The sequence below is a fragment of the Amblyomma americanum genome, chromosome 1 (assembly GCF_052857255.1).
Source record: "Amblyomma americanum isolate KBUSLIRL-KWMA chromosome 1, ASM5285725v1, whole genome shotgun sequence".
In the NCBI taxonomy this organism is placed as follows: domain Eukaryota; kingdom Metazoa; phylum Arthropoda; class Arachnida; order Ixodida; family Ixodidae; genus Amblyomma; species Amblyomma americanum.
Window position 1 is genome coordinate 172,507,982 of NC_135497.1, and position 12,934 is coordinate 172,520,915.

General features: G+C 48.2%; 1 protein-coding gene across 2 annotated transcripts; it reads left to right on the top strand.

Annotated features, from left to right (window-relative positions):
• Positions 1 to 2,364: 2,364 nt before the first annotated feature.
• Positions 2,365 to 10,062, top strand: LOC144114193 (uncharacterized). 2 transcript variants are annotated; one of them, XM_077647774.1, is made up of 4 exons: positions 2,365 to 3,116; positions 3,162 to 4,824; positions 5,155 to 5,537; positions 8,143 to 10,062. In XM_077647774.1, exons 1-4 carry the CDS (start codon positions 2,457 to 2,459, stop codon positions 8,548 to 8,550), a joined length of 3,114 nt encoding a protein of 1,037 aa, XP_077503900.1. In that variant the 5' UTR covers positions 2,365 to 2,456; the 3' UTR covers positions 8,551 to 10,062. The 2 variants fall into 2 exon arrangements, with proteins under 2 accessions (XP_077503900.1, XP_077503899.1); XM_077647773.1 differs by having other exon boundaries at positions 3,162 to 5,537.
• Positions 10,063 to 12,934: the final 2,872 nt, after the last annotated feature.

Below are 12,934 nucleotides of genomic sequence, written 5' to 3' on the forward strand. Positions count from 1 at the left end.
ATAGACACGTTGTGCGTTGCGTGCGGAGAGGAGGAGGAAACGGCTGAACATTTGATACTTTTCTGTAAAGGGCTTCACCCTACAGTGGAAAGCAGCGGGACTGATTTATCCAAGGCATTGAGGTTTAAGGACACTGAAGGGAAAGTAGATTTTAAGCGGGTAGAAGTAACCAAGCGAAGGTTATCTGATTGGTGGATAAAATCAAGAGAAGAGTAAAATTTCATGTCATGGATATGGACCTCATTCACCCCGAGACGTCACGAAGATGCGGTGGCGCTGATGTTAGCAGCGACTTTCGCATGGTAGGCAAAACAGGTTCCGCTTGCCACTGCCTACCGCAGCTGCCGCAGCTACCGGCGGCTGCTTCAAGCCTGTGCACTGCAGAAGCAGCATGTATTGACCAGCTGCGTCACTGCTGGATCCGCGTAGTAGCATAAAAAATATTAAATTAGCCTCGATAGGTTTCTCGCGCATAAATGCCGCATTCGGAAACTGGCTAACAGGCATTGGGCCACGGTAGTAAAGCGCGAAGTCTGGGAGTCGATAGGCACTGCCACTCAATGCACTTAATAGCATGCAAATTACTGCGTTCATTCACCTGAACTTCAGGATAGTAGGCTGATAATTGCTCAAGTAAAAAAAGACATATGCAGCTGCACACGTACGTACTTATCACCTTGAGCCGGAGTGCACGGGGCGCCGATAGGTTCACTCGCCCCCAAGGAATGCGTTTTTTTGTTAATAGCACACCATGTTTTAATGGCGCGTTTTATGACATTTATTATTTACTTGAAACTGTTTCTTGATATGACGACGTAATTATTTCATTCTAGTAGAAAGAAGTCTGGTAAGTTGTGTCTATCTTGCGCGGTCGCGTTGGTGTGCTTAGAATAGCGTACCTTAAGTGTGCTAAACGCCATATGCTTTTTCGTTGCATCATGCATGTGTCATGTTTCATGAGGTAGTACATGATCACGAAGCTTGTTTGGAAAGAAGCAGCCGCAGGCGTGCTACTAACAGACACTTGGCGAGATTGAGAGGGGATGCCGCAATGAAAAGTGTTTCGTTATTCATGCATGCGATATGTAACTAAACTTGGTGCAAATATGAAATTCCAACGCTAGTTTCAGTAATTCCTTTTATTTATAGCTATACCTGGTGCAGTTCTGGGTAATTATAATTAACACCGTCGTCAAGTCCCCCCAAGGTCTCAAATAATTGAGTAGATAGTGGGCAGTTTTTTTATGCCAGCATGTACATAAAGCCCTGTTCTGTACGATGACGCGATTAGTTCTTTTTCTATATGATCAGTACTTATGCATGCATAGTTACATGAAAACGTTTCTTACCAGAAATAACTAACACAGTACTGCACGTGTAGGGAAAAAAATCGAGAGATTTATTACGCTCCTCAACGTCTCAGGAATAGTTTGCGACAAATGGAATCATTTGATTTTCATGAGAACGACGAAGGTGAGTGATCCAGTCGCAGAAATAGTGAGAGGTCACAAAACGAACCTTAAAGTTTATTCCCTCGTTTATGGCATCTTCGCTTTCGCTTTGGTCACAGAAATGCGGCACTGAAATCAAAGAAATTACCTCACAATTTTGGACGACCACACTTCTAAAAAGCGTAATTTATAAATTTTGACTTAATATTTTGCTATAATTTTTCTTCACGAAACTAGACGTCAGGGCTAGGAAAGAAAATAATTCTAGAAATCAAAAATTTTCATTAAATCGACCAGCTTAACAAGAGGACAAGTCGGCCTGGCTGGTGCGTGGTCATGCGGCTAAAAACAGCGCTAAGCGAGACAGGAGATCAGGGACACGACGCTGTCCCCACTTTTCGCACAGCGCGACACGTACGTATGTCAGCAGACGATGAGCGCATGTCTGCTCCGACGAAACAAGGCCAGCGCTTCCCCTCACTATTGTCCTAGTGCAGAGTGCAAAACTAGTGCAGTGACACTCGTGCAGAGTGTCAAAACTTGTTTTACTCGATGCCTAGCGCATAAATAAACGGCATGAACGCTTTCTACATGTTTACTACTAACCATATATACAATACAGTGGCAAACTATTTCTCTTTATAGGCCGCACGTGGCCAACGCGAGCTCGTGTACTTCGACAAATTACTAAGTTGGAAGCATCGACCATTGCTATGATTCGCAGAAACTGGAAACGCGCCTACAAGCCTTGAAAACCCGCGCTCAACACCTATCCGCGACGCCACTCCCCGACCGTTTGCCTACCACGAGCTCGCTAGCGACTGCAGCGCTACCTTGTTTGTTTACAAACATGCAAGTCTATCTTGCGAACGGCGCCAAAGCAGCCAAAACAAGAAATTCGATGAGCCGACGTAAGCCAACGCGCGATCGCGCGGTTTTGTTGACCGTCTAGCACGGAGCTTACGGTTGTTGTGATTGTAAAACTACGTTAAGTGCTGTGAAGTCATGCCCAAGAAGCAGCGAAGTCGAGCGCTATTCGCGAAGGCGGATGGTAGCCCCATGTTGTTCTCCTTGGTGCCCTGTTCGGAGCGCAAGGAGATACGGGAGCTTATAGAGTACGGAGGTGGCGTTCTCGTACCGCCAGAAAAAGTTCCTGATGCCATACGACTGGTGCCGTCCAGCGTTACTGTTACAGACAGCAGCGATGATGTCTTCTCTGCTAATTATATTCGCGCTTGTGCCAAAAGAGGCAAGCTACTTCGTCTCATAGAGTTCAAAATACCAATGGCGCCAGCCGTGGTGGACGCAAGCGACTCCAAGACGAGAAGACTCCATTCCACTCGCTCAAGAAGGGAATACACCCCTGGCGAAGAAATTGCGATTGCAGAGTTCGTAGCTAAGAACCCAGGCGTCCATGTCCATGGCAATGCGGTGTACAAAGAAATGGCCTCGGCTGGTGTCCTTCCCGGCAAGCATTCATGGCAGTCGCTGAAGGAACATTATCTGAAAAATATCTTCCCCGTGAAACATCTGTACGAGTCGCCTCATGAGGTTAACGTTCTGTCCGGAAAACAGAGCAGTGAATCGGCGGGAGACCGAGGTAGCTCGCCCCTACTGGCTGCGGCATCGAGCGTCATCGTCGAAGACAGCGACAGTGAGCAAGAGGCGCGCGAGCCCCAGAGACCTTCCGGGAGTGGTCTACAAGACGAGGGGGCACCAGCCGAAGTCGTTGCTGAAACGGAAAGTTCATCACCCCTGCAGAGCTCTGGGACATCTCCCGACAGAGCACGTATTGATAAGGAGAGCGATAATGGTAGGGAGCTCTTGTTATTTGCTTCACCCTCTGCTAAGAGCGCCGAGAAGAGTTCTGAAAGTGGACTGGACAGCCCATTGGCAAAAAAGAACGACCCTGATCACAGTACCTCGACGTCAGACCAAGGCAGCACTGCAGTCGCACTAAGAAAACATTCCTTGCCAACACCTTCAGAAGTGCTGTGCAAAAAACAAAAGGAGCTTTCCATAAGCACTGCGAGTGTTTGTGTAAGATCTCGACACAGCTTAAGGAAGGCAAGCACAAGCAGAGTGGATGTGCCAGACACTCCTGGACAGGAACCCATCCTGAATGAGGAACGAGGATTGCGGTCATCACTCGAGGGGAAATGCAAAAACAGCACTCCACGAAAACAGCGCATTCCTCGTCACATGAAGTCAGGCTCTCAAATCTCCGGCATTGGTCGTTCTGCTCGCACGACGGTTTCCGAAAGCCGAAACACGCTACAACGAACCCCTGTGAAATTTCACACTCTGACCCCCGTGAAACCTAACAGTGCAGCTCTGCAAGATTGCTCCAGTAGCCACTTAGGCAAGCAACCACTTCCCGCAAGTAGTGGCAGCAGCATTTTGGGAGATGTGGTTAAATGCACACCATGTCCCAGCAGACACGTACCGTTGCGGATATCTCTGAGGAAACGGCCAAATACTCCACCCCAAGAGCTCACTAACAGCCATTCAAACTCACAGTCATCTCCAAAATCAAGTGGCGACGTCGCCGTGATGCCAAAGGTGAAAAGAGGTACCCTCTCACCAGGACGCTTTCATGGTGGTGACAGTGGCGCTATGGAAGGTTTATTTGAGCGCACACCTTTTCTCAGCAGACAACCTGTTGCACGGTCATCTCCGAGGAAACGGCAGAGTCCAGAACCACAAAAAGACTGCGGAAGCCATTCAAGTACGTGGCGCTGTTGTGAATCAGCCGATGATACGATGCCAGATCCAGAGGATCTGCTGCCGCCCTCTCACGCTCGCAGGAGGCTGCTGCCTTGTCCTTCTCCAGCCAATAGCCATAAGAAAAAAGTCATCCCATTGCGCAGTGAGCACAGACCAGACTCAGTGTCCAGCACAGAATACAAATGTACAGATCACTCGCACACAAGTAATTCCTCGCCTCGCAAGCAACGCAAAATCAGGGAAGAAGGTCACAACAACGTGTCTCACCAAAACCCAAGTCCTTCTTCATCCATGCCCACCCATGAGATGGCATCAAGCGCCACAGCCCCTAGTACCAGAACCAGCTCTGGAATATACACGAGAAGCTGCTCCTTGCTGCAACAGCCATCACTTGAATTGGGCTTAAGAGCCCCAACAGCAAAAACTACACAGGGGAGGAAAAAGGGACCACGAGCTCCTCCACCCCCGCAGTGCGGTGAAGATGGCCATTCGAGCTCTGCTTCCCAGGCTGCAGGCACAGGAAAGAACCACAGCGCGCCGCTGGGCCCTGGTGCAGAAGTGGAGGATCTCGACAGCGCTGATGAAGACCTGCTGATGGAGGCCTTGCTGCAAGAGACTGCTCTCCGTAATCTTGGTCCTATGCCAGGTGTTGCTGAAGTCCATCCAGTCGGGGCTACCAAAGAAGCGCACAGAGATGATGTGAGTCTGCAAAAGCCATCACTTGAATCGGGCTTAAGAGCCCCAACAGCAAAAACTGCACGGGGGAGTAAAAAGGCACCACAAGCTCCTTCGCTTCCACAGTACGGTGAAGATGGCCATTCGAGCTCTGCTTCCCACGGTGCAGGCAGAGGAAAGAACCAAAGCGCACCACTGGGCACTGGTGCAGAAGTGGAGGATCTCGACAGCGCTGATGAAGACCTGCTGATGGAGGCCTTGCTGCAAGAGGCTGCTCTCCGTAATCTTGGTCCTATGCCAGGTGTTGCTGAAGTCCATCCAGTCGGGGCTACCAAAGAAGCACACAGGGATGATGTGAGTCTGCAAAAGCCATCACTTGAATCGGGCTTAAGAGCCCCAACAGCAAAAACTGCACGGGGGAGTAAAAAGGCACCACAAGCTCCTTCGCTTCCTCAGTACGGTGAAGATGGCCATTCGAGCTCTGCTTCCCAGGGTGCAGGCACAGGAAAGAACCAAAGCGCACCGCTGGGCACTGGTGCAGAAGTGGAGGATCTCGACAGCGCTGATGAAGACCTGCTGATGGAGGCCTTGCTGCAAGAGGCTGCTGTCCGTAATCTTGGTCCTATACCAGGTGTTGCCGAAATCCATCCAGTCGGGGCTACCAAAGAAGCACACAGGGATAATGTGAGTCTGTTTTCACTTCCGATGCAAATATTCACATTTGCTGCTGATTCACTGTTTGGATTTGAACTTGCAGTTTCTAGTGCCACGATTGCTGTCAATTTGAACAGCTTCAGTAACCTGCGCATCTGCTGGCTGATTAATACGTGACAACCATTGTGCATGTTAGCTACCTTGCTTGGCGTGAAGTTGCAGGTGGCTACTAAACTCCATCAATTTTATGAGATCCCCTTGCTCTCATATTTAATCAAAAGAGTGTGTTGATATGGTTGCATGCAGTCTTTACTAATTGTTGTGCAAGGTTACTAATTTGTTATTTTGCAAATTTGGTAATTGTTTACAATTATGTCAATTTGCAGCAAGTTCACCTGACCATAGTAATCCAGGTGAGAAGCATAAGTAGAGGGCTGCTCAAGCATTTGTGCTACTATGAAGAATTTGTCCCACTTTAGTGCTGAGGCCAGAACTGGAGAATATCTATCAGGGTTGTCACTGCAGCTATTCTAGAGCTGCTTTTTGCGAGCTCCAGTAGGGAAGTTGCAGAAGTGCACTGAGGTCAAGTTAACTTATCGTGCATTTTATTCGGCTGGTGTCGTGATGTCTATCGTAAATATCACAGGCACAAGGGTCTCTCTTTTTGATTGAAGGGGCTGCAAAACACCGCTTGAACGGATGCCGGTTGTGCTTCAGGTGGATTCTTTATGTCACACAGATGCTGACTCAAAAAGAATTACGAGAATTGATGCTTAGGAACGGGAGTTATTCAATGAAGCAATTTCAAAATAGAAACAAACAAAATGCTGCCCTCAACTCTATTTTCGCGCAACTTCCCATTCCCAATGAGGACACTTAGTGCGACGAATCAAAACAGCCGATCTTAGCACGTGCGCAAGTTTGCACTCTATGGTTGCCTGTTCTCAGTAACTCGTTCATGCCAAGGCTGGCAGCGCCGTTTGCATGGTTACAACAACCATGTGAACACCCAGCTGACCCAGCGGTGCTTCACCGTCATGTCGACAGCGCAGAAGGGAACACTGATCAGTGGCATTCCCTTATGGATCCGAACTCGCGCGCAAGATACTGCGATGGTGTGACAACCTGCGCAAGAGATCAGACACATTTAGCATAGCACATACCGCTACTGCTTACCGCCAAACATCGCCCGTCGCTCCTAGCTCGCTGGTTGGTCACGGCGAGCAAGGAGCGCGCGCTGTTGATGGGAACGTGGCGCCATCTGGCACCACTGCGTGGTGATCCTCCAAAAGCTGACGATGCGCACTGCCTGCTAAATGTGAAATGAACGCATCCTTCCTTGGGACCGAAACGAACGCTTATAGAGTGCAATGGCTCGATTGGATCAATTCCGCAAAGCCGCTCGCAGATACATAGAGAGTAGCCACAAGTGTTTAGTTCTAGGTTGTAGGATGTTTACAGAGCGGCGCAAAGTCCTTGGATGCAAAAAGTAGCTAGAGCCTGTCGTGGTATATTTTTGTTTTACTTTATTTACAGTGCTTTTATCTAGGGTATACAAGTTGGTTTTGTTAATGTAATATAAGACACAAAAACTTGACAATACGTATCTCTAGTTGTTAACGCAATTCGCAGTTTATTTACTCTTTGTCCCATCATCAAGCTCGCACTAAGTGATGTCATATCCGCTGCTAAAAAGCGCCACTGTATGGTGACACAGTCAGCGCCATGAATTTGTTTTTGCGAGCTAATTAAAATATTAAAAACCACAGTATACGTGGATCACTATAACTCATTCTATGCAACCAATAGCCAATACAATGCACTGAAAATGTGTTTCGAGGCCCCTTTAAAGAAGAAAGCTGGGCAAATTGATGCAGATTCACGATATAACAACAGTACGGTCAATAAACTCTTGACCAAGGAGAGGCGCAGATGAGACACTCGGCTACTACACCTGAATGTTTTGGAGGGAAGGGCAGACGTGTTGGAGTCTTGTCTGGGCTGCCACCTTTACGCAGTGCCATGTGTGTCAGCCAACTGTGCTTGCATGTCAATAAGTGCTTGGTTATACCTATGCGGTTGTGATAACCGTGCTGTTGGTGTGCCCTCGCTTTCTCTGGTTGAAAGGACACCTTGGCTTATTTTGCACTGGTTCAGATTGCCAGTTCCAGTGACCTTGTGCAGCCAGTCACCTCATGAGTCGAGAAACTGAATTTTCAGAAGTACCCAAACCAGTTTTTGCCGTTGTTTTCACTACTTTCATATTTTGCTAAGAACAAAAATAATTGCATGGATGGTGCATGTCATTAACTTTCTTCTCGGTATCTAATTGAGTAAAAATTCCCAAGTGTTTACGCTCTGTTGCATAATTCGCTGAACTCTGCAACTGTTGCAATGCTAGTACCTGTCCTTTGCTAATGCCTTAGACCTGGAGTAAAGTCTGTGACACACAGACTTTGTGGGAACCTGAACTGCCATAGTGGTCACATTGAGTGCACGGGCATGTGCCTGGTGCTGGTCACATAATGACACATCACCGTAAATCTGTGACCGTTAACATCCTGTCTTGCGACCGAACATCGGCAGTTATCATACTTCACTGTGCCCCTTCCCCCATTTTTGTTTCATTTTTCAGAGAAGTGACGCAGGCTCACCGGCAAGTACTCTTAGCGTGCCGAGCACAGTCATTATATCGGATTCCGGGCACTCGCCAGACGAAGACTCTACTCCGGAGTTCGAGCAGGACGAAGTGTCCAAAGTGCGGAGAAGGTTGGTGCGGCTGCTAGGGATGCTGAGAGAAGGCAAGAACACTGAGTCACACGAGACGTGCCCAGCACACTGTGGCTGTCCCCGTACAACTCGGTACCATCGGACAGTCCGAGAAGTAATTTCGCTCAGTGCCTTCCTGGCATACCATGGCGAGCCACTGCCAAGTGAGAGCCCAGGAATCGAGGACCCTGAGATAGCCTTGCTCATAGAAATCCTACTGCGTGATCGTGAAGGCAGAGATAAAAACGAGCAGGACGGAAGCGGTTCCGCATGAGGGCCATGAATGCTATTTTTGCCAGCGGTGTCCGGTCAAGTGACTCCAAGGTGCACTGGTTAACATTCTGATCTGATACTATTGTGGTGCGTTATGATGTGCCAGTTGAAGTGCCAGTGTATTGCATGCACACATTGGATATGGTATGGGCTATTGGGATTTTTCTGGGATGTACAAAATGGTTCAGTGTTTGAACTGTTCCCTGAGTGGCTATGTGTTGTTGGTAGCCTGCTTGGAAGGCCAGATACGAGATTCATTTGTGGAGTGCAGTGTTGTCTAGTGTATCACAGTGCAATAGTTACAGTGCCGACCCATTGCACAAGCAAGATGCAAGATGTCCATGTGTGTATAACTGCATATGTATGAGAGGCAGAAGAGAGAGCAGTGCGGGTTAGAGGTCAGATGAGAGTTGGAGATAATTACAATTGGGCAGGACAGGTAACTGGTGATCTTGTAGCGTGGCATGTGTGATAAAAAAAGAATGTGGTTGAATGTAGTGAGCAATGGGGGTGGGGAGAACTATATTAGCAAATGTTTATAGATGAGTAGTCGTGGCTTGTACAACTGCTGTGGTGTCATGTACGACTTTGCAAAATTACACGGTGCTGGTTGCGTATTTTTTCATTGCTTAACAGAGCGAGCACCGAATGTGCAAGAGAGAGGTCGGGCCACCGTTCCCTATGGGAAAGTTATGACATCTTCCTTTCGCCACCACCGTTTTGCCTGAGGAGAAGGTTTTTTTCCCTCAACGATGCAATTTACCCCCGAGTGGTCACACAACGCAACGTCTGCCTTGCCAAAGGTGCTGGTCGGCAAACCCTTCCTCCCTCAGACAAAAGGGAAGATCTTTCCACTGTTGACGGCGCTCGCAATGTTGGCTCCATGCAGGTGCCTTTTTGAAGACGCGTCTTAAAATCTGAGGGGTTCCCTGTGAAAATTCTCCCGGGTTGGAGGCCTCCATTCATTCTTATCAGCCTTCAGCATAATCATATAATGTATTTTTATTGTGTAGTTTTTATATTTTAGTTCAAGTTTAGAGCTTTGGCCTTTTCATGAAAGGCTTGAACATAGCCTTTGGTTTATTTCAGTGTAAGCTGTTGCAGGCGAAAGTTGATCAACCACTCACATTTGATGTTCTGTAAATGATAGTGGCTGTGTTTGCTCAGCCATGCCATGACGTTGGAGCAGCTTTCCGCATGGAAAAGAAGTACATTGTTCTAGCACTGTTTGTACAGAGCTTACAGTTTTCTAGTCAGGCATTGCACTTTCTAGTCGGGCATTGCACGTGCTTTTTTCTGAAGCAATCTTTTTTCTCACTGTGCTTTATATTGTGTTGCTTAATATTGCGTCATGTATTTTGAAACTGTCTCCCATGATTATCCCTTTTACTATATGTTATTCAGTTGTGTGAACCTTATTTGTGATTTTTTTCCCGTTGTGGCGTACCTAAAAAAGAAAACCGATCTGTCCCCATTCCTGCAACAGCCTCGAAAGAGGCTAGCAGTATGTTCCAAATAATAAATAAATAAATAAATATATAGTTTGCTGAAATTTCTGCGGGGGGGGGGGGGGGGGGGGGGTGCAGGAACTGCAAGTCCTCCTGGCCTAGCTAGCACTCTTCCAATGCACACAACCGAGGTCACCTTGAATGGTCGGCATGGCCTCGCATGAGCATCTGTTGTCGAGGTCTTATGTCCAGCTTGGAAGCATTGGCACCCTTTTCAAGGGCCGACTGCTCAGTATCAAAGCCGCTCTGAGAAGCACCGCTGTGCGGCCAAGTATATGATGTTTAGTTTATGTGGTTTAACGTCCCGAAGCGACTCAGGCTATGAGGGATGTCGTATTGAAGGGGTCCGGAAAATTCGACCACCTAGGGTTCTGCACTGCCATCGCACAGTACATGGGCCTCTAGAATTTCGCCTCCCTCGAAATTCGACCGCCGCGGCCGGATCGAACCGCGTTATTTCTGTGCAAGCAGATCACTCGTACAGTGAACTCAAAGATGAATCACTGGGGTAGCTCACAATAGTCGCATGTAAAAAAAATCAGCTCAGTAAGAGATGCATCTAAACAAATTACATTCACCTGCAGAACTATGAGCATTTCGCATCGCCATTTGTCGGTAGCAGACGACAGACAAGGACGCTGCGATTTTTCATCATCGCCAAAACGCTCAAAGGGGCTCGGTGGGGGAAAAAAAAGAAAAAGTGGCTAGGAGGTTGTGTTGAAGTTAGCTGAAGCCAGTGGCATGCATAGTTCTTAACTAGGGGCGTATTATGCACCCCACCGTTACCACGACCAGGAGGAACATGCCCTAGCCCGTAAAGCAGCAGCGACGGCGCCGCTAAAAACAGTTGCAGTGGCGCCATCTAGTTGTCTCTACGCTAAACAGCACGCCCGCGCCCTCTCGTTCGCGCCTTGAGCCACCGCCGAATTTAAAGGGTTCAGCCGTATCCATCCATCTATCCAGCGTGAGCATGGCGGCATGCAAGAAAGCAGCTGATTCGACGCGAAGTTCCTGCTTTTTTACGTGTCGTCTAAAATCAAGGTATTGTGCCGATGTCTTAAGCGCAGCAAAATTTGATTGAATGCAGAGAACGCCGTAGGTGCGCAGAACTAAGCTCGCAAGGAGCTCTTGGCACGAAAGTCGACGAAGACGACTTGTTGAGGTGAGTGTGCGGTCGGTGGTCGCTTACTATCGATTACAAAAGTTAACGAATACGGCCGTGGGAAAGAACGGAGGGCGAGGAAAACGGTGAGGTGCACAGTTTGAACCATCTCGTTCGTCCTTGCTCTTTCATAACTCTACTGCAAGTTGCTTTATTGCAGCGCTCGCATATGCAAGTGAATGAATTAACACTATTGTAGATTCCCCAATATTTATTCCTTGCCAAAGAATTAATTTCCTTGGCCGATACCAACAAATCGCCCAGGTAATCGGGGTGAAATACCGTTATCATTTCAAATGGCGGCACCAGCAAAGAGGCCACATACGTCCGTCGCCCAAGAGTGGATGCTTATCGAATTGCTCGAAGAGCAACTGCATTTGGCACGGGCTGCGTCACAGCTCTGGCCCGAGTACACGGCCGCTCGCAGGCGGGAGCTTTGGGAGGAGATTGCCGCCGTCTTAAATACAGAGGGCCTGGCAGTCATGTTGGCTGAACATTGGCGCCATTCGTGGCATGGACAGGAGCCCTCAAGACTTCACACGAATATGACGGAAACCGTGTCTTGGAGTGCCGCCAGCGCCGCAAAGCGATAGTCATCGGGTGCGAGATAATGCTGTCTGCACGTTCACGGCGTCTAGCGATAGCTGGTGCGCAGATTGTTCGCTTTTTCGCCTGTGCCTGATCGCCACGTAGACAGCACATGTCATAGGCGCACCCGTTACGGGGACGTTGGTGTTTTAATGGCTGATGCGGCCTCGCACACACAGGCAGCACGTTGCAGTTTTCTTATCGCTATGCCAGAGTTTTATGCAGTGCACCACACTGATCATAACATTTATTTTCTTAGGCTTCAGCCTTTGGACCATACTCGCAAGGCGCGCGAGCAGAGGCAGCCTAGCTCGAAATTTCGGGTTCCTCCGATAAGAAAACTGCAACGCAGACCGTCCGAGGGCACAGGCGCACATGAGAAAAAGCAAAGCCAGATATCGTCAGCCGCCGTAAACATACTGAGAGCATTATCTCACAGCTGGTGACTATATATATATATATATATATATATATATATATATATATATATATATATATATATATATATATATATATATATATATATATATATATATATATATATATATATATATATATATATATATATATATATAGTGATTATTTTAGGTACTAGTTGGTGGAGGAAAATAGGGGTTAGCTTTGCCCGGTAATTGCCTCCGTCGAAGGGGTCATTGCAGCTTGGTAACTGCCTCGGCTTTGCTTGTGGCGCTAGCAACAGACCAGCAGTAGTGGCTTACCCGCTGCGAGCGGAGTTGGTGTGGCCGCAAGCTGACCAAGGGTAAGCCTGTCAACATTGTTCTGTGGAGGTCCGCGTGAACGGTCCTGTCGCAGTGGCGCCGGCGGCGGTAGACTGCCGGCTCTGGGTGGCCAAGCCATTCAGCTTATCGGGCCAGTGAACGCCACGGGCGTCGCGGGATCTTGCTTTGAACAGGTTGCTGCCCCCGACCCCCCAAGAAGCAGGTATGACCACTGTCGTTTGTCAACTGCTGTGACGTTACAAACAGTTGCAAAGTTTTCAGCTTGGTGGTGATGGATTCTTGACTGCAAGCAATGCAACCCTATGATGAACTTCAAGAAATTCATGTTTGAACGTGAGGCATTGTGCCTTCTTGCAGGAGCAGCCCAGCCCACCTCGCCCCCGACCC

Coding starts and splice junctions, on each gene's coding strand:
- LOC144114193 (XM_077647773.1), top strand. CDS start 2,457: ATGCCCAAGAAGCAGCGAAGTCGAGCGCTATTCGCGAAGGCGGATGGT. Junction 3,117..3,161: donor ACAGCGACAGTGAGCAAGAG/GCGCGCGAGCCC, acceptor CTACAAGACGAG/GGGGCACCAGCCGAAGTCGT. Junction 5,538..8,142: donor AAGAAGCACACAGGGATAAT/GTGAGTCTGTTT, acceptor TTCATTTTTCAG/AGAAGTGACGCAGGCTCACC.